Source organism: Cydia strobilella, chromosome 13 (genome assembly GCF_947568885.1).
Source record: "Cydia strobilella chromosome 13, ilCydStro3.1, whole genome shotgun sequence".
Classification (NCBI taxonomy): Eukaryota; Metazoa; Arthropoda; class Insecta; order Lepidoptera; family Tortricidae; genus Cydia; species Cydia strobilella.
Window position 1 is genome coordinate 16,247,719 of NC_086053.1, and position 21,058 is coordinate 16,268,776.

The 21,058-nt window shown below is 37.7% G+C and overlaps 2 protein-coding genes across 2 annotated transcripts; both read right to left on the reverse strand.

The window, feature by feature from the left end:
* Positions 1–1,120: 1,120 nt before the first annotated feature.
* Positions 1,121–5,878, reverse strand: LOC134746404 (serine protease 1-like). The gene is made up of 5 exons (XM_063680773.1): positions 5,679–5,878; positions 3,662–3,929; positions 3,048–3,140; positions 2,189–2,367; positions 1,121–1,249 (listed from the first exon to the last, which is right to left on the reverse strand). Exons 1-5 carry the CDS (start codon positions 5,871–5,873, stop codon positions 1,145–1,147), a joined length of 840 nt encoding a protein of 279 aa, XP_063536843.1. The 5' UTR covers positions 5,874–5,878; the 3' UTR covers positions 1,121–1,144.
* A 4,884-nt stretch (positions 5,879–10,762) lies between these two features.
* Positions 10,763–18,975, reverse strand: LOC134746774 (uncharacterized). Its single transcript, XM_063681304.1, has 3 exons — positions 18,686–18,975; positions 12,191–16,895; positions 10,763–11,843 (listed from the first exon to the last, which is right to left on the reverse strand). Exons 1-3 carry the CDS (start codon positions 18,891–18,893, stop codon positions 10,808–10,810), a joined length of 5,949 nt encoding a protein of 1,982 aa, XP_063537374.1. The 5' UTR covers positions 18,894–18,975; the 3' UTR covers positions 10,763–10,807.
* Between the last annotated feature and the right edge of the window lie 2,083 nt (positions 18,976–21,058).

Sequence of the window (21,058 nt, forward strand, 5' to 3'; positions counted from 1 at the left end):
CAATAACATACATTTTTTGTACAAATTTTTATTCGTAGTACTTGTCCTACTTTGTATTAAGATTCATATCATTTAGATAGATGATAATAAGTCGGCTTGTCTGTAGTTGATCGAAAATTAACAGACAGAAAACGTACGGTACCTACGCGGTTCACAGCCTGAACGAGGGGTGTCAAAATACTTCAACTTTACACGAAAACACTTGTTTTTTTTTTCTATTTATTATTTAGGGACTTAAACCAGTTACATGATTATGCCAGCCCCATTGTACCTTATACTAGTATTCTTACATGTCTACTTGCCGTTTGAAAAAATCTATAATATATTAATGTATTGCATGCATGCATGTTAAGATAAGTTTCTTACATAGTAAATTAGTGAATAAGTCTGTAAATATAGGTTACTTAATAAGTATATTGTACCTACTTATCTTAAATAAATATTTTTTCATTTCATTTTCATTTCATATAAAAATATATGTATATATGTAATAAATGTATGTATGTAATATGTATACTTGTTTTAAATGCAGGAGCAACAATTTCAAACAGGATTGAGGATGAGCTAGAACACAGGTCGACAAACCTGCTCCTTGGAGATACGATCTACAAATGAGCAAGTTGCGGAAAGTATAAAAAAACTGAAAAGCTCTCGGTAATTTCATGAAAATTCCATAGGAAATTAAATAAACTTTCATTTTGGAAACGGAAAATTTCAACTCTCGTACCTTACATTTCGACGGTCACGGAAAAACAATGAAATTAAATCGCGGTAGACTCGTTCGTATAATTAAATATGTTAAATTTAAATTCTCGTATAACATGATTCCGAAATTTTTCAATGTAAAAATTTCGCTTTACGACTGCACATAATGTAATTTGCATATTTTCGAGACATTAAAAAAAATTTAGGTACACAAGAGTTCTTAAGGTGGGATTCCATCAGTGTGCGGCACTGTGCGGCACAAACATTTTTGTATTGAATATGCTTGTGCCGCACAGTGCCGCACACTGGTGGAATCCGGCCACCATTTAAAACATTTTTAGATCATTAACATTTTTAGGGCATTTTTTAGATCATTTAAAACTATATTTGCGGATCTTAGATTCCTAAAAGTTTTGTCCGCAAACTTTAGAGACGATAATTAGAGTCGATCATTGATCCAGGCAGCAAAACAGTTGACTCGCGAGAAGCCAGTCGGGTTGTTGCGCGTGCAGTCGCCCGCGTGTCCGAAGGAGGTCACCCCGATCTGCAATATAATACAATACGAATACGTTTTAATAGTTAGCTAGCATGTTATAATAATATGCTCCGCCTGGTACTCTTCCGAGACTCGCGAACCACGTGACTGACACACGTTATCGTGAACCTGTGAACAGCATGATACCAGACCAGGCGGAGTATATTATTATACCATGGCTAGCTAGTTAGTTTTGCTGGGCATTTTCCGCAAATCGACAATCATTGTGCCTATTTTGAGTAAAAACAAGGTAGCACTTCAGCTCCTCCACGAAATCTAGCAGTGTCTTCAGGTTACTAACTGCCTCCTTTAGTGTACACGGAGTCCCTAGGTAGGTTTGTTCCTGTATACTTCTACGATTTAATAATAATAACAATACTTTCATGAGGCTCAGATATAATCAATAGATCAAAACCTTTTAATGCATAAATATTTAATAAATTACATTGATTAGACAGCTAAGTACAGAAAGAAAATACTCCCAGAACAAATTAAATTATTTTCTATGAAAATATGTGTTTTTTTAAGTAGAGAAACTACTATATTATTAAAAACCAAAATACATGTCACATACGAAGGAAAAAGTGCCCAGGACTGCATACGAACCAGTGTCCTCTTCATCTGCACTCGGCATAATTTAATTTGTTCTAGGAATATTGATGGCACGCCATCTCTGTCGCCAGCCACTAATCACCTGAGCGAGAACCATACTGTTCTACCTTTTAGAGATGGCCAAGGCGCGCCATAAGCCCTCAAGAAATTGCATATACTTGGAAAATTTCGACCCATGCCACGGTTAGGCATCTGCCGCGGCGTACAGCACGACACGAGAATACTAATGCATGCACTGCATACTTACTCCTCAAATAGTTTATTTTAAATGTTCAAGGATATTTTTTTTATTAGGCTAATTTGGCTCATTTTATCAATCTCCATCTTATTACATACCAGCTTATTATCCACCACGAGCGGCCCTCCAGAATCCCCAATGCAGGTGCTTCTCCCCCCCGTCGTAGCCACGCACAAGGTTGAGTTAATGACGGCGGGACCGTAGGTCCGCTCGCACTCCTCATTAGTCATCACTTGCACGAACACGTGTGAGAGGAAGCGGTCGTGCGAGATGATAGCTGTAATCGTAACAAGCCAATTGAAGATCAAATGGAAATTCAAGGCTTGACTGTATAGGTGGGAGGCAGTACTGTGTATCACACTGATTTAAGCTTTCAGGATTTTTACTCATTATTATTTACAACGACGGGACTTAATTGCCATTATTCCCCGATCAATATTCTATAAATTCTCCGAAACCACGGGGACAACGCCGTCCTCGAAACGTCGGAGGTAAATTTAAAACTTATTATACGCGATTAAGTCCCGTCGTTGTGAATAATAATGTACCTACTGTGCGTGTTGTCTGGAATTCTGGAATCCAAATGATGTCATATCCTTATTATTGAGAGAAAACTTACACAGGACGATTTTGCTTTTATCAGTATCATCGTGTAGCACTTTGGGGCTACTTATTTGCATTTTGCGATGATGTCCCTAGTCACTTTTGTATGAAAATATATTTATAGATTGACCCATTTTCATTCCTCATGGGCTTTAATGTTTGTACGAACGTACAAATAGCCATGTCAGATAAACGTCAGTCCATACAAAAGTATGCCCAATTGTGCAAGGTTTTCGGCAGAGCGGTATGCTCTGAAAGGCGACTCCGGTTATTAAATGCTCTAAGCTCATGGGTGTACCAGACTTGGTCACAAGATGTTAGGAATGAAGATAAAAATCGTTAGTCTTTACTTACGACTATCACTGGTTCTGCCGAAGCCTATTGCCTGAGCCCACTGGCCGACATAGGAGTCTTCACCAATGGCGATGGGGATAGAATGTATGGCACCTGGAACACATGTAATCCTCAAGTTAGATCAAAAACTTTGGAAAGAGGGTCACTTAATTGCCAGTTCCTTTCATAACGTCTACTACTTAATATTGATTTTATCTCAAGATAAGAAGACAGTGACATCGCTAAAAGTCAACCCAATTAACCGAATCCTATGATGAATGGTACTGGCCTCAGTGGTACTTTTCATCTAAGTCCGTCATCCTCCTAGAATTATCTCGGCATTTTCGCCACAACTCACTGGGGAACCTGGACTACTCGGCGACCTCATACCTCATTCCTAAACTGCGGATTACTAGTGCAAAGGCAAATGCTATCCGACCTTCCAACTCAGAAAGGAAAGCCGGCCTTATTGGGACTAATCCGGTTTCCTCACGATGTTTTCCTTCACCGAAAAGCGGTTGGTAAATAAAATTATTAGAATGATATTTCGTACATAATTTTAAGAAACTAGTGCGATGCGAGGTTCGAATCTTTAGGTTGTTTTGATTCGTTTCGGTTCATCTAAGATTACTTACTGTTGAAATCTACCCAGGCATGCTTAATGATAGCAATATCATTATAAATCGTGGTCGCATCGTAGTCCTCATGCAACTCAACATCGCTGGTGGAGACTCTAGTACCCCCAGAGAACAGAAAGATAGAGTTATAGATGACGGTGAAGAGCTTGGCTTGGGAGAAGGTGGTTCGCCAGCAGTGGGCGGCGGTGACTGCTCGGGTGTTGCTGAGTAATGTGGACCCGCAGACAGAATGGGAGTCGTCGATCATTGTGATTAGGAGACCGCCCTGGAATGGAGAGAACATTTTATTAATCCAGCCATAAGAATACTCATTTAATTACAATGTTTTTATGGTTGTAATAAAAGAGAAATGGAAAATATACTCCGGCAAGGCTTTTTGGGATTCTGAAATACTAGCTCAATGTTCTGTAAACTGAACTGTCAAGACTTAATTACTAGTAGGCAGCGAATATCTTCACCCATTATTATTCACAACGACGGGACTTAATCGCGTAATTTGTTATACAAGGGTGCAAAGTTGTATTTTACCCGCGAGTGTGGAATTGAAACACGAGCAAGCGAAAGGATTCTATAGCTGACGAGCGAAGCGAGTGGTTCAACTATAGACTCCTGAGCGTAGCGAGTGTTTTAACACACGAGAAGTAAAATACATTTGCACCCGTGTGTAACACAAAACTTTTCCCCTCACTATAGCGAGGAAAGTGCAACATCCACAGGCGTTAGATCATCTTCATCAACTGGAATCACTCATTTTTTTACGATATTATAACAAAAAAAACTGGAAATTCTGTACTTTTACGTGAGAAGTTAGTTGACATTTCTGACGTATGAAATGTCAATGATGCGTTTTGAAATTGCATCGACTTAACTTGTGCGTTCAGAATTATATGTAAGATAATTATTAAAAAACAAACGTTTATTATGGAATTTTAAGATTTATGACTTAAAATCATTAAATAAGGCTAAATCTGGTATTTTTATTAGATTCTCAAACCATTTATTTAATGATAATTAATATCGAACGAACCATTATTATGAGCGTTTTACGTTTTGTTATCTGTCAAGCTACTTAAACACGCTCCATCCAAGGTCAAATTACTTTCCCCACTAGTGGATAAAATGCGTTTTTCCCCGCTTGTTTTAAAGGATAAAAGACGGCTTTCCGAGCTAGTGAGGGGAAAAAAAAAGTTTTAAATTTACCTCCGACGTTTCGAGGACGGCGTTGTCCCCGTGGTCTCGTGGCTCGTGGTGGTGGTGGTGGTCGTGGTCGGAGAGTCTTCTCCGAGACCACGGGGACAACGCCGTCCTCGAAACGACGGAGGTAAATTTAAAACTTATTTTACGCGATTAAGTCCCGTCGTTGTGAATAATAATGATGAGTAAAAATCGTGAAAGTTTAAATCAGTGACCACCATTATAAAATGCTTCATTTTCGCATTAACCAGCGCCCAAGGGACATCTACTACCAGAGGCCAATTCGAATCTACATTTTGACATCAAAAATGATGTTTGTTTGTTATCATTAGCCCGTGCTGCTCGCTCGCGCCAATATGTATACAAGTACAAACAAAATATATAGACACGCGAATAATAAATAAATGGTATCAATTTAGATATCAAGATGTGTATTTGGATTTGTTTCCCGAAGTCCATTTATATATCTTGCCTTTTCCAGCGGAAATCTCCCGTACTTGAAATATTGCGCATGGTTTCTTTAGTATTTTTCACATAGCTAGGGCTTGGGTACGGTGACAGCGTCACCTCATATCATATTATGCGTTTCTATCGCTATGCGTTGCTGTCATATGTTGCGGTATGTGTTTTGCGGATGCATTGGTATTAGGTATCATTAATAAAATTTAACCTTGCATTTTAACTCAATATGAAACACTCCTAACGAGTTAGTTTTTGAATCACATAATCATAAGTTTTTATTTCTTATATTCGTTTTGTACGACAGTCTGCCGATTATTGCATGACGCGCGCAAAAAAGTAGGCTAAGAATTTTACTTACAAAGAACGGATATTGTCCTATCCCAGCCGGCGCACCCCCAGTAATCCTGATACTTCTGTGCATTTCCAACTCATGGGCTTTAATACGCTTCGCAGCAGGAATGCCAACATGGTTATGATAGTCCAAATCTACATGAGAATCCACTGATTTTCCACACACCAATCCAACCAGTGCACACACCACGACAAGTTCCATCTTCAAAATACTGCCTTACACGTTCTATATGAAGAAAATCAATTTAATCGCTATATCATGGCAATAAAACACTTTCTTAAATAGTGCTATTATTTCCGGTACGGTTATTGTTTTGTACAATACAGCTATTAAAGGTGGCATTTAAGTATGGAAAAAATATACCGTGATAACTGTATTTTATTTTACTCGCGCGGAAATGAAGACATCTTCCTTATACTTACAGACCAAAACAACATTAACTTTATACTAGGTATACTTTATACTACTTCTAGGTAAGACGGAAGCGTTACATTTCTTGCGCGGCGAGTTAAGGTCACGCGAACCTAGCCGCCGCGCCATACAATCAAAGTTACGCTCTACTACGAAGCGGCGCGGCGAGTGGGATCTCGGTGCCCTGAAATTTTGTCGGGGCCTTGTCAAAGAGGCTGGTGGATGCGACTGGGGACCGTAGGGCTGCTACCTCGTACAGCGCATTGAGCGCATTAGTATTTATGCAATTCAGCGTGGTAAAGGACGGCTCACGTTAGACCGGGCCGTGCCCGGGCCGAGGCGCCCGACATCTCATTTTCTATGACGGCTGATCGGTGATCACGTGGTGCTTTCCATAGAAAACGAAGCGCCAAAAGCTCCGGCCCGGTCCCGGCCCGGTCTAGCGTGAGTCATCCTTAATGCTGCTGCCATGTATATAATAGAATATATCACATAAAAAAAATAAAAAAAATAAAGTCATTTATTGTCGCAGTAAGTACCTATACAAAAAAAAACAGTAAAAAACAGTAGTAGGTACAAGCTTAAATTACAGCAGCAGTATTATTATACAAGTAGGAACTAACTATACATACATATATAAATTTAGAATTATAATTAACAATATTATAAATGGTGCGTGTGACAATAGGCTCGGGACTCAGCTTGTGCCGCGAGTCTGGCGACTGCACAGCGCTGTTTTTCAGCCCGCACCTATCTCTGCTTTTTAAGAAGGATAAAACTTAATAGCTAGCTATAGGGGGAATACATGCCTTCATAGCCTGCATTACATTTAGAAAGATGCTCACTTATATTTAGTTACAATTTTTATTATATGTCCAGCAATTTGGGTCCCAAGCGGTTCAAAAGTAACACATAGAATTGATTTTAATTTAACTTAACAATATTATGGTACATAAAAACTCACGGGTATATACATCCCGGTCATTTGATAGGCGTGCGTGGGGATACAGATCCAACACGTAGAGGCCCTTTGGATAAGTTTGCTGTTATGTAATACACCTGCTAGAACCCATTCACGGGTACAAATAGATACCAGTAAATCGGTTCCAACAGGCGTAGGGGCTATTATAAACACAGTGGAAAAGAGTGCCGGTTATGGTGTTGAAGTTTGGCTGGTCAAAAGATTGGGCTATTGCTGAGAGGTCCGGACACCTGCCATAACAATGTTGTACACGTTATGTTATACATTATTATTATGATTATGCTTATGCAGCTGATCATCGTTCACATTTTTGTTCTCTTAAGGCGGTTCCCTGAGCCAGAAGGCGAAAAATCTCCTTATATGATCATGTTTTTCTAAGAGACGTTGATATTCGTAGACGTGGGAAAAATATATGTAGTTCTTGACTATATTATCTTTAACAACATAGCTTCCGATACACGAATTATGACACTTCGCTCGATACAATTAATTCCCAAAGTAACCTCTAACTCGGACTTTTAATCCTACTTTACTCGGTTATTTATTATGTGATACTATAAACAAAAAAAGAAGAAAAAACAATCTTAACATAAATAGTAATTTCATAGCTTTAGAATTTCGATATTGTAAGGTAACGTTTTTAAAATAAATAAAAACCGACAAAATTCGATCAAAATTGACACTTGGCGCGTATGTTCTTTCCCGTTATTACAAAGAAGTTCCTTTGCTCTAGTGAGAGCTGTGAGAGATAGTAGAAGTTTTACATACAAAACTTTTACTCGGTAAATTTTGTTTACATAATGTACACCGAGGGGGGTGAAAGTTTTGTATGGGGAATCAATATTTTTTAAAGTAGGGAATAAAACTCAATATTCTAATTACTAATTCCACGCAGACGAAGTCGCGGGCAAAAGCTAGTTAATATTTCTATCATCATATAAAACAAGTTGCGGCATTGAACTCGTTGCTCCTACCAGCAGCAATTATCAAAAATCGCCTTAGTTGTAATGCCTGTAGAAGGCTCAAGGGTTTTGCTTAGTTGGACTTCAACAATCTAACATCACATACGTATATGCATGGGTATGCATTGCAAAACGACAACGAAGGACCTATCTTAAGTCGCAATGTACTTACAAGCTGATCTTATCACCTAAATGCACTGCTCTATTTGTCTTTAGCATTCTCGATCCATAAAAGCATTGCAACTTTAAAACAAGCTAAAATTAACTCTATTTCAATTCACTTAAAAACTGATTCTCTAAAACTCCTAAAACTAATTTAAAACATGTTTTTTAAATACTTGAGCTTTGTACCGGTGGTTTAAGGTTTAAATTAGATTGTGAGAGGGTAGTTGGAATGTCTAGTCCAATTTGCTTGTCTGCGGCATTTACATGTGTCAATTCATGGTGATAGCCGTAAGTGACACCATACTTGACATACCCTTATAAGATCGTTGGTGGAATTTAGACTTTAATTGCTTGAATTAAGAGTGGTTTTACAAAAATCCAATTCCTTATGTAATTAAGTACTTTATATTTATGGTAGGGTAAATTAACCTTTTGTCGGCGCCTTTCCATTTATGAGCGAGTGAGAAAATGGCGGGTCAACGTACGAAATTGTTTAGTTTAATCACAGATCATATAATACTAGTAGTTTAATGTCTATTTTTAGTTTCACTCAAGCACACTCAGGATTTCAATCACTACCCTATATTCTGCCCTAGAAAGTTTCTTGTCTATGCTAAACAGTGACAGTTGCATTTGTAATTCATGCAGGAAAATAGTCAATCGTAAGTCGACGATATCAAGACTTATTCAAATGGAATAATTCTTACGTACCTACCTTTTAATTCTTCTTCCTTGACCTTATTCCCATTTACTTGGGGTCGGCCTTTTTTGTCCTTTTCCTCCATAATCCACGAGTTTTGGCTATACCTACCAGCGTCTGTATAAATTTACATCTTAATGTCTTTTTCGACTGTCGTCAGCCAAGTGGTCTTCCACTTCCTTGTTTTTGTGTCGGCATGTTTAAGGCTAACTTGACCATATGATCTTCTGGGCGACGTAGGATGGATATGCCCGTACCACCGGAGACGATTTTCTTTATCAGATATTGGTGCGAGTGCGACTTTGGAACTACCTCTTATAAAGTCGGTACGGATTTTATCTTGTACATTAGATTGTACCTACCTATTTAATATTTAGTTAAATTAGAACCTGTAGGTACTTAAAACTTTCGTATTCAACAAATTGATTCCTTAGGCCGATATAGAACCTCGTCGCTTTATCTATTAGACACATATCACTCAATAAGCATTATAGTGGCCTAGGAATAAATTGGTTGACTGACTGTCTTAAGCTTAAAAGTAGGTAACCTAATAGTGTTTAAGTGTTAATTTAATGTATAGCAATCTATGGTAGGTACGGATAAGAATTTTTCCCCTCACTAGCTCGGAAAGCCGTCTTTTATCCTTTAAAACAAGCGGGGATAAACGCATTTTATCCACTTGTGGGGAAAGTAATTTGACCTTGGATGGAGCGTGTTTAAGTAGCTTGACAGATAACAAAACGTAAAACGCTCATAATAATGGTTCGTTCGATATTAATAATCATTAAATAAATGGTTTGAGAATTTAATAAAAAATACCTGATTTAGCTTTATTTAATGATTTTAAGTCATAAACCTTAAAATTCCATAATAAACGTTTGTTTTTTAATAATTATGTTAAATATAATTCTGAACGCACAAGTTAAGTCGATGCAATTTCAAAACGCATCATTGACATTTCATACGTCAGAAATGTCAATATTGTCAACAAAAATTTTACTTAAAAACTTCTCACGTAAAAGTACAGAATTTCCGAGTTTTTTGTTATAATATCTTAAAAAAATGAGTGATTCCAGTTGATGAAGATGATCTAACGCCTGTGGATGTTGCACTTTCCTCGCTATAGTGAGGGGAAAAGTTTTGTGTTACACACGGGTGCAAATGTATTTTACTTCTCGTGTGTTAAAACACTCGCGGGTAAAATACAACTTTGCACCCTTGTATAACAAATAACTATAGTACCTAACCTAGTACTACTTGGTACAGTTTATTATCTTGGTAGTTTAATTGAAATCTTGCAACAGTTGCAACCTTAGAGAATATAACTAAACAGAGTAGCCATTAACAGCCCTCTGTCGAAAATAGGAGGCCAATGGTCATACACATTGTATGGACTGATGTTTATCTGACATGGCTATTTTTACGTTACGTATACATTTGACGTGCCCCTCCGCCGCAAAAATCAGCAGACGGTTTTGTACAGAAAATTACAGACAAGGCGTCTCCGTTTGGTTATATCCTCTAAGGTTGCAACGGATAAGGAACATAAAATATGACGTTTTCAACCAAAAGCTACCACATTGTCGGTTGTCAATAAGGTTGATTTCCAATCGAAGCTATATGGAAATAGCGCCTTACTGACAAGTGACAATAAGTACCCGTTTGGTTGACAATGGCAGAAATAATGGAATCATCATAGTAATGCGACAGGTATATAAAATGAAAGTCAATAACATTATTAACACTATATGTCTGTAATTATGTAAAAAACAAAACATTTTACAATATTATTTGTTTAACACTGATTTAAACTTTCACGATTTGTACTCATTATTATTCACAACGACTACTTTACGCGACTTATTTTACGCGATTAATTCCCGTCGTTGTGAATAATAATGAATATTTGTTTAACCTACACTACACTTATGTAATTTTGCACCAATGACGTTAACTCGATTAGCAGTAGTTCGTTGCTTTCTGCATTGTACCCTACACTGGCAACATTTAGATTTTTGCTCTTCAACATATCAGTATTATTTCTAATCGCTGATTTTCTTAACAATATAACCTTCTCACTATCTTTAACTGAGCTACAACATTCTTCTACTAAACCTAGAACTTTCTCTTTAGTTAGCAGCTTGATGGAATTTTTCGATAGCAAACTGTAAGTTTTAACATATGAAATCAAATCCTCAGTTTCTAAATCTGCAGTAATATATAGAAGATCATACAAAAGTACAAGTATTTCTCCCTCTATCTCCCTATTCACTCTTATTTCAACAATTTTATCTAATGGCTTGCCTTCGGCGTCGGATTTAGGTGCAGAGATATGACGCGACAAGGAATTTACATACATGCTATGGAGTATATTCTTTATAATATTCAACACTCCTTTTATTAATGTTTTGTCCTCTTTTCTCAACTGTCTTACAACGAAATGCAGCCACGACACAAGTCCGTATCCTTCCACCAAAATCTGCAATGCTCTAGGTATAGCTACAACAGCTCCTATCGCTCCTAAAATCTTTTCTTTAGTTCTCCTATCACTTAAAACAGAAGAGTAGAAATCCATGATCATTTTTAAGCACATAGTCTTAAAGATTACACTTATATCTGTCATAGTCTTAGTTCCATGTTTAATTATATCTAAGATCCATAGTCTTCTATCGGAGGATTCAACGTCACAGTCATGGAAAAGGCTCAGAAAATCAGGGACGACAGTTAAATCTACAAATTGTTTGGCAATTAAGAAGTTGTTGACGGGTTTGTAAAGAGGGTCGAAGGGGGCAGTGCAAACCATGAGGGATTTGGCGAGGTATAAAGCGTCGAGTGAGGGGAGACGGGGGTTTTTGAGACCAGATTCGGGTTGGCTGTTGATGGCGGTGGACAAGCTGTGGCGGAGGGTCTCGATGAAGTCTGTGAGAAGCAGCTTGTCGTTCTTGTGTCTCCTGAAATAAAATTATAAGTTTTAAGTGGATTACGTTAACACACATATAAGGAGTTCTTAACTCGGCCATTTTAAGGGAACACTAAGGAAAAGGAAGGCAATAAGTTACGAAAAGCTGGTGGAGCTTTTTGGGATGATGTTGCCAAAAAGCGGGCCTCGCGTAAAGAGGCAACTTAGGATGTAACCGGGGAAACCCTAAAATGAGGTGAAATATACAATTATACATTACGAAACATAATCAATTCTTAACTTTTCATGTGACAAAAAACAATTATCAAGCGTTTAATAAGTTTCTGCTCTTTTTAATAGTGTATTCGAAGTTGAAAGTTAAAATATTCATTTACTTACGTTTCAGTCTCCAGAAGCATATGGAACCGGTGCAGCACATGGTACGCGGCTGCACGCATGTCAGGACAGTGCGAGCTCAACGCAACTACAGGCAGAGACAGCAAACCGCTTCGCAACATCTTGAAACATGACGCCATGGACCCTGGAGCCAAGAGGTGACTTAACAAGGGAAATACGAATGCTGGGTCATAGATACCCTCATCTGGTTCGACGTGTGAAGCATTCACTATGTCTACGTCCTTTAACTCTGATATTATGGCATCGTACTTCAGTTTTAAAGTCATCCGAGCTACATCGCCTTCGTAATCCTTTAATATTTTAAACTCTTCAGACATAAAGCGTACAGCTTCTTTAATACCCTTGCAAGAGTTAGATGAAGGTAGCTCATAATCGTAACTCAATTTTTCAGTCACAGGGAAGTTCCGTACGGTTCTATCGATAATTTCCTTGTCCAGAAGGTTCATGACTTGGTTTGGAGTAGGATGACTCCAAAGAGACGCTGATCTGTTTTTGCGGACTGCGTAGAAGTTAGCGGCGGAATCTCCCCATAAATAAGGCTTGTATTCGTTGACTGGAAGTCTGTGGGTTTCGTAAAAGTTTAGGATCTTTAATATCAAGCGATCGCAAGGGCTTCTAGTAGCATGGTAAGCACTTAAGAACACTGGTATTTGTTGCGTTTTCATCACTGATTGTTTGCGAGAAAGCAAGACGTATAAAAGCTCTATCAATCTCGATTTTATTTCTAGACTGTGGTAACTCAGCATCACGTTTAGGAATTCCGAATGTGAAGTTACCATGTCGAAAAGAGTTTCTAAATCAGAGTGGTCGTTAGGATAGAAGAGTTTTACTAGATTTGTTATTGTCTCAAGCAATAGCGGACCTGAGGCATTCTCCTGGTCACCTGATCTCACTTTCAGGCAGTTTTTCAAAACAGCCTTGCAGAAGTTCTGCCAAATGGAGCTTTCAGTGATTTTTACAAGAGATTCCTTGTTATCAACGTCAAAACCTTTCAGAGATCCAGCAAGTCGGATAACATTGTGGATATTTTGTGCAAGATCTTTCAAAACTTCAGTATTCGATCCTTGTAACGCAATTGTTATCAAATTCAGAGACGACGACAAGTAGTTTATAAGGTAGTCTTTCTTGTGCCCTTTTTCAGAGAGACTCATTTTTAAGAAGCACGCTTGGAATAGATGTATGTGGCTTATTTCAGCGGTTTCAAACTTATGAATCTTGTTAAATATCTTTTCACACTCCTCTTGAGACATGCACTCCAGAATCAGTTTTCTTATGAATTTCCAAGAGGAGATATATACTTGTCCAGCTTTATGTGGTTTTTCTAATACTTTTAAAATATTAGATTTGTATTCCTCGTAGACTTTAGGCAAGAAATCTTTATTCGCGACTAGGAAAGTCTCGTGGTGGATAATAGCATTACCGAGTGGTAAGGTGAGCTCCCTTTGGCTTAATATTTCTGGTTTGTCAATTTCGACTTTAAATATTTTGCAGAACTTCTGACTGAGTTTGAGTAAAGTGGCTGCGAGGAGGGACGTCGTTTTGCGAATGGAGTTAGCTTGAAAGAAATTCTTGAACTGTTCCTCACTAACATGTTTCACTTGGTGAGGCTTGTTTTCAAAATGCTCTATCAAAGAGTTCTCAATATTTGTCAAATTAGGAATCATTTCTTTGTTAGTCAGCAAGTTTGTGTACACCTTTACAATGCCCTTGAACACGTCTTTAGGTAATTCGATGGTTACAGTTTTCGAGTACTTCGAGACAAGTACTCGAAGTACCTCTAACATGAGACTTGGTTCTTTATCATCTTTAACGCAAGCACTTGGATCTGCAGTAAAAATGTGTTGTAGCACTGTGACGTCATCTGCTTCCGAAAGGCCAATTATTTCGAGAACTTTTATCGTGTGATCGCTGTTGACGTTCTTTCTTTTATTTATTTTAATAAACGCCTTCACAATTTCATTACGGTTTTTCTGTTGATAAGGTTTAAGAACCTTTTGTGTCTTGTTTAAAGATGTCATAATATCTGCGTGTCGAGTCATCACTTCTAAAAGGAATTTAGTCGCCAAGGTGTTGCACGGATTCTTGCTTAGATCCAAAGGCGTGTAGATATTAAGATAGTGCGGGTTTTTGAAAAGGGACAGTACAATCGTACGACAAACATCTCTCATGTGACATTTCTTCCCAATAAGGATTAAGCAATCGAAGTATAGGTTAATCTTCTTTTGCTGATATTCCGTCAAGGAGTTCATGTTAGTTAACCTGACTGTACAGAATATTAGATATTTCGCCCAAATCAGAAGCTCAGAGCCATCCACAATCTGTGCTGTGTTAACTTTATAAGGAACATCTTCTATGATAATATCGCATTCTTCTGAAGAAACTTCTTCAAGACATTGGAAGATGTCCTTTAGGAGAATTTCACTATTGCCAATGATAGATGCTGATATATTTTTAATGGTATCATCCCGGCCAGATAAATTATCCGAGAGAGCCTCAGGTTCCGATGTCCAACTGGCAACATAACTTCTTGCATCTACTTTGGAGTCTCCAATCACAATTTCTGTCAATTCTGGAGCATAGTTCGCGTGCAGCAAATTTGCTACGTAAATTGACAAAAATTGTTTCAAGGATTTTCTTGCTTCTTTGTTGCCTTGTATATATTGCATGCAGCCTACGATGAAAGGAGATGGCACTTTATTTTCTAAAAACGATGTGTTTTCCGTATTTTTATTCTTCATAAGATCGTTAAATAGTTTGTCTAAGTTCGCTTCACTGGTTTGATCAGAAATCTCAAAGTTGACAATTTGATTTCTGATATTTTCAGTAAGATCTTTGCTGTTTTCCAGCACGTATTGCACCAAATCTCCGATCAAGATAGTAGGGGTCGCACGAGAGTTACGCAAAGTGTAAAGCATAAGGTGTATTTCGTCTTCATCCCCCTCAAAAATTCCTGTGTTTTTGAAAAACTTGCAAATCGTATCCTTGGCCTCAATCCAAGTATTATCATCAGTGTTTGTATAAACTTCCAGCATAATGTTGAACAGGTCTTTGAACATCGGATTGCTTAGCGAAATTGCTGAGCTGTCTAAAGTCAACCACAAAGACACGACTTTGAATTTCAATAGTGAAACCCTCCCAACAGTCAGTGTCATGGAGAAGTCTAGAATCTTTCTCATGTCTAAGCTTCCTTCTAGCATTTCGAAGAATGTGGGGTGGATGTCATTATACAGTAATAAGAGATCCATTAGATAAATCAGGCTGTCTGTTTCAGATATTTTCGTTAGCCTGTAGTCTTGAGTAGTGTCTGTAACCTCTTTGCCACTTATAACATCCTGGATCAGTGTTGCGATAATCGTAGGCACAGGCATGTGTTTTGGAAAGAAGTACTCCATTTTGCTCCTCAAATCAGAAATGTCTACATGACTGTCTTCCATCTCTAAAATCCTTATGTACCTTCTTAAACTTTCCAGCATTTTCACTAAAATCTTCACACAGTATAAAGATATAGTTCGATCTTTACCTAAATGTGTCTGCATGAATTTTAGCAAAGGAATGGGCAAAGTTACGTATCTCGCAAAATTAATAACTTGAATTGATGATAGATTACCCATTCTAGGGACCATATCCTCTGGTTTCAGAACATCCAGCAATTTAATAGCAAACTGCAAAGTTTTCTCCCAAATTGGGGAGTGCTGAGGCTCGAAACTCTGCTCCACAATATTTATTATAGCTCTGTGTAAGTCAGGACATTTGTAAACAATTTTCAGTATAACTTCACACGCCTCTTCTGTCTCCCAAGGCCTTTTTAACGTCAACAGAGCCTTATAAAGGTTCTGATTTTTATTCGCATCCACCATACCTAAGGTATTATCAGTAAAATATAACCCAAGCTTATGAGAAGTGAATAGCGTCAGTACAATTTCTGATAAAAGAGCCATTATGTCCGGACGTAACCTATTTCTCGCTTCCTGACTTAATTCTGGCGGTCCCTTCCAAGAATATAGTTTAAAGATATTAAACAGCACTTGGTGACTGAATGTCTTCAGTTTCAAACTCTTTGAAATGAAACTGTTCTCAATCACGTTCTTTTTCAAAATATTTAAGAACATCAATACTGAGTCAGGCTCATCGTGAATTAAACCTGGAATTACTAAAGGTAACAGTCCTTGCTTTTCTAATAAAGCTTTAATCAAAGGCAGATGTCCATCAACAAGAAAAGAAGTCATGAAATGCACAAATGACGTCCTGACATTATCCTTTTCTTTATAATTCGGTTTTTCAAGAATATACTGCAAATGTTTTGGTGTTAAAGGTGCTTGATTGATAACTTCGACACCCAAATCTGAATTTAAAGTGACTATTGAAGTCAAGAGTTTAAGGACGATTTTCCTGTGACGCGGTCCAGAATTTTCGCTGATCATGATTTCAACAGTTGGCATGAATGTGTTTAGGAAATAGCGACTGGCTTCCTCAGTTATTGCGAACATTTGAGGATGTGAGGATTGTACTTTCATGATGATGAGGTGGAAGAGATGGAAGGCAGGGGTGGCGAGGGTGAGGTTCATCTTGCTGTCCTGATTGATCTGGCGGAGGATTTCGTGGGAGTTGCCGCCGGCGTTTAGGTATTCGGCCATGTAGTCCACTTCACTGTCGGGGTTCAGGCATACTTGGAGGAACTGGGTTAGTGCTGGAAAAAAATAATTGTTTTATTGGTTACTAGGAAAACTAAACTAATCTAAAACATAGAAGAGCGGAAACTTATTTGAGTCGGAGCATATTTGATAAGCTAACAGACAAAAACAACAACAAACAAACACAAACAGTTTTTTTCTTTCAACAGGCAACTAACTACTCATACTCATCAAGACAATTCTAACAAACCCAAACACAATTAGGCTGCATTGTTTTATTACAGAGTTCCTATTTCCACCTCCTGTGTCCATCATGACACATCAGCTTGATGGTACCATAATAAGGCATTGTCACCTTTACATAATAATATGTATGTGAAGTTTCAGCTCAATTGCTCTAAAGCAGCTTGCATGATTTGACCCAAACATACACACATACATAGCAATTTAAATAAAAGCTTGTAAACATGTGTCAATAAAGGTTACTGTATTGTTACTAAAGAAGAGACAATTTCCATATAGTTTTTCATACATTGACCTGCCTGTTGCTATCTCTATTGCATGCGCATAATTTTATTGCTGCCAACCTCGCACAGTGACTTTGACAACCGGCATCATGGGCGGGACAGCTATATAATTATATGCGTGCAATAGAGATAGCAGCAGGTGGGTAATGTTCGAAAATCTATATGGTAAGCGTTTCTGGTTTATCTGTGCTCGCTGTTCTGCCTGCATGGACTTCTGTATTATTTCCCCATCCTTCTCAGACTGTATTTTGAAATATAAAGTAGTGGGGCCCAGGAGGCTTACCCAGGAAGACTTGAACGATTGAATTTTAAAAAGGTACCAAAAAAATACCGGCCAAGTGCGGCCAACTCCGGAATCCCGTTTTTACCCTTTGGGTACGGAACCCTAAAAATGACAGGACCTCTAAATCTATGTTATTGGGCCTAAACTTTTTCAAAATTGGTTTATTAGTTTAGCCACAAAAGGTAATTGTAATCTGTAACACCCCACATGCATATCTCCTACAGATTAAAAAATGCACCCCATGAGGGGTTGCAAGGTCCCTTCATGAAAAAATTTCTTAAATTTTTTCATGACGGGACCTTGCATGACCGTTGCGATGAACAGCGGAGTCTTAGTAATAGGGTCCCGTCTTTACCCTTTGGGTACGGAACCCTAAAAATGACAGGACCTCTAAATCTATGTTATTGGGCCTAAACTTTTTCAAAATTGGTTTATTAGTTTAGCCACAAAAGGTAATTGTAATCTGTAACACCCCACATGCATATCTCCTACAGATTAAAAAATGCACCCCATGAGGGGTTGCAAGGTCCCTTCATGAAAAAATTTAAGAACACATATGACATAGCTAAGGAAAAATAATTACTTTCTTCAATAATTTTTATGGTTATTCTTTAAAGTTCTCACAAAGTACTTCAGTTGCTAACCAGAAAATAGTTAAATTTAACTCCTTCCCAAAATAATTTAAATTTAATAGTTACGGCAACATGCAACTTGCGAACCCCGGCTTGTATGGTCGGTGACCCAACTTGAGTACCCACGTCGCTATACTAATTGTATAGAAAAGTGGATACTTATGTTAGGGAACCGATGTACTAATGAGTTTTTCCACAATTTCCTAGAAGTAACCTTAAATGAAGGTGTTGATTTTTTGAGCCAAGCAACCAAATAAATTTTCAATTTAGGCCAAGGAAATACTAAATAATTTCACCCGGTGTCACATTTATGAATTATTTAAATATAATAACATAACCCCTAACCTATGCATCAATCGTGTGGTATCTTGAAGCTATATTACTACGATATTACCAATACTCACCCATAGTTTGTCCGGTTTTTGAAGCTAATTCTTTTCTGAAGTGCTTCACATCAAAACCATGCTGTTTATTACCAGCTTTCTTGTGTTCAGCAACCTTTTGAGGTTGTTCATCGGTTTCTTTTTCATTTTTTGCTTCGGGAACATCTTCGGAAGTCTTAATTTTCTTAGGTGCCTCTTCACTTTCGGTATTATATTTACGTTTACCCATTTTCAGTTATTAATGTTAATTTATGAACATGTTTTTTTGCGAAGACACGTGAGTTCGGGATTGTTTTGATACACTTTGACGTTTGTGACAGTTTGACAATGGCAGACGACAGCTCGCGGTCATTTGAGATACCTTTAATAGCGCTGATAAATCTGTCTCAATTACAATCGATTCAAAATAATCGATCCAGTTAAGCCAATTTTACACTACTAATGGTCTTATTAAAGTGCTTTTACACTTTGCATGTAGCTAGAGCTACACACACTGCTGCTACTGTTTGCATGCACACACGCAACGATACCAAAATATATATCGCTCTGTCTAGCACCTACATTTGTGAGAGAGAAATATACCGACCGATACATCGCAAGGCATCTTGCGTAACATAGTCTTTCTTTCAGCAAAATATTGTATAGTTGGTCAAACCAAATTGTAGTAAATAAGAACACAAAAACTATACTCATCCTTTTCTTTTGGTTGCTAGTTCTTGTAAGACAAAGATAGTATGATTCTCCCTGTCTATATTTGAAATGAGACAGTCCTTTGACAATATTATCGCTCCGTCTGTGACGAACTTGTCCTTAGTTCAGTTAATATAACATTATTGTACCTAACGGCTATTTGATAGGGTAAATAAAAACGGGTTCTATTGCGAATTATGCATCAAATTTAATCAATAAATGCTTTTGTACTTTAAGTACGCGCCATACACTAATAACAGTTAATTTCCAAATAACATCATTATAATCTTAACTTCAGTCACAATTATTAGCAAATCCTTTAGTACCTTTAAATAATTACAGTAATTTAAAAAATGCACAAAAAATAGTAAACACGAGTTAACTTAGTTTCAATCGAATTGAAATTTAAAGACTAGCCGGATTATATCCGGAATCATCCTAACTATACTGTGGCAAGACAACTGTGTCAGTAGACAAAGGCGCGAAATTCTAAATTTGCATGGGAGGTCAAGTCTAGACAAAGTTGAATTGCCAGAGTATACTTCTAATGTTAATTCTACCTCGTCCTGCCCACCATACTCAGTGTAAGCCATTGAATTTTAAACCAAAATATTTAGAAAATAGGGTTGATTTTCCTTTTTTTCATTGTTTAAGCAAAAAAAGTATTTTCAGTTAGTATAAGTATTTGCTTCAACCTAGGCCAGGATTACACTTGTAAGTTTTACTTACGTAAGTAAAAGTAAAGTAAAAGTAAAGTAAAGTAAATCTTTATTTCAGTACATATATGATGTTGATCAAACATAGTAATCATAAAACATAAGCACAAGTAAGCATAAGTAGGGACACAGCTATACTACAGAATGAGATATGAATATCGTTATCTCATTCTAGCAAATAGCTTTGTCCCTACTTACGTAAGTAAAACTTACAAGTGTAATCCTGGCCCTATATCCAGGCTTTTTATTCATATCTTGCTAAAACTTGAAAATGTCCTTTAAAAAGCAATAAGCAGGACGAGGTTAAAAAAATTACCCAAAATAGTAAACCGCTCCACACTCGTGCGCGAATCACGGCGCGAAGTCGCGAACGCGAGTGTGGAGGGGCTTAACAAAATTATATACTCTAAGGGTATGTTTAGACTAGCGCATTAGAGTCGACAACGTGTGGTAAAAGCTTCGTAGTTAAAATAACGTCCTAAAGAGTATTGAACAGACCCTTTTTCACCATTTCTTGCTCAAAATCGCTCATAACTACTTTGTAAAGAGGCCTTATACTTATTGATGGTAAATCACTCCCAGAGTCGGACCAAGCAATCTGAGCAGACTTTGCAATGACTAAGTGTGAAAGTGTCAGATAATTTGCCATAAAGGCACTGTTAAACTTTATCACGTCAAAGTCGGTGTAGAGTTACGGTGCTAATAGACGGGCATACCTTAGTCCGTTCCTTCTCGCTTTCACTCATAGCTGCGTCCTTCACAAACTTACGGCGAATCACGTTCCACTCGATCGAACAGGTCTCGGACCGTACCAAGGTCGTGGTCCGGTACGCCCGTCTGTTAGTGCTTTAAGTTTGGTCCGACTGTAGCACAATAAGTATCACAACTCAACTTAATGCTCAATGACTGATCTTACCTTAATAACAAAATAAAATTATCTTTGATAAAAAACTTATCAACTATAAATTACTCCAAAAATATAGTATAT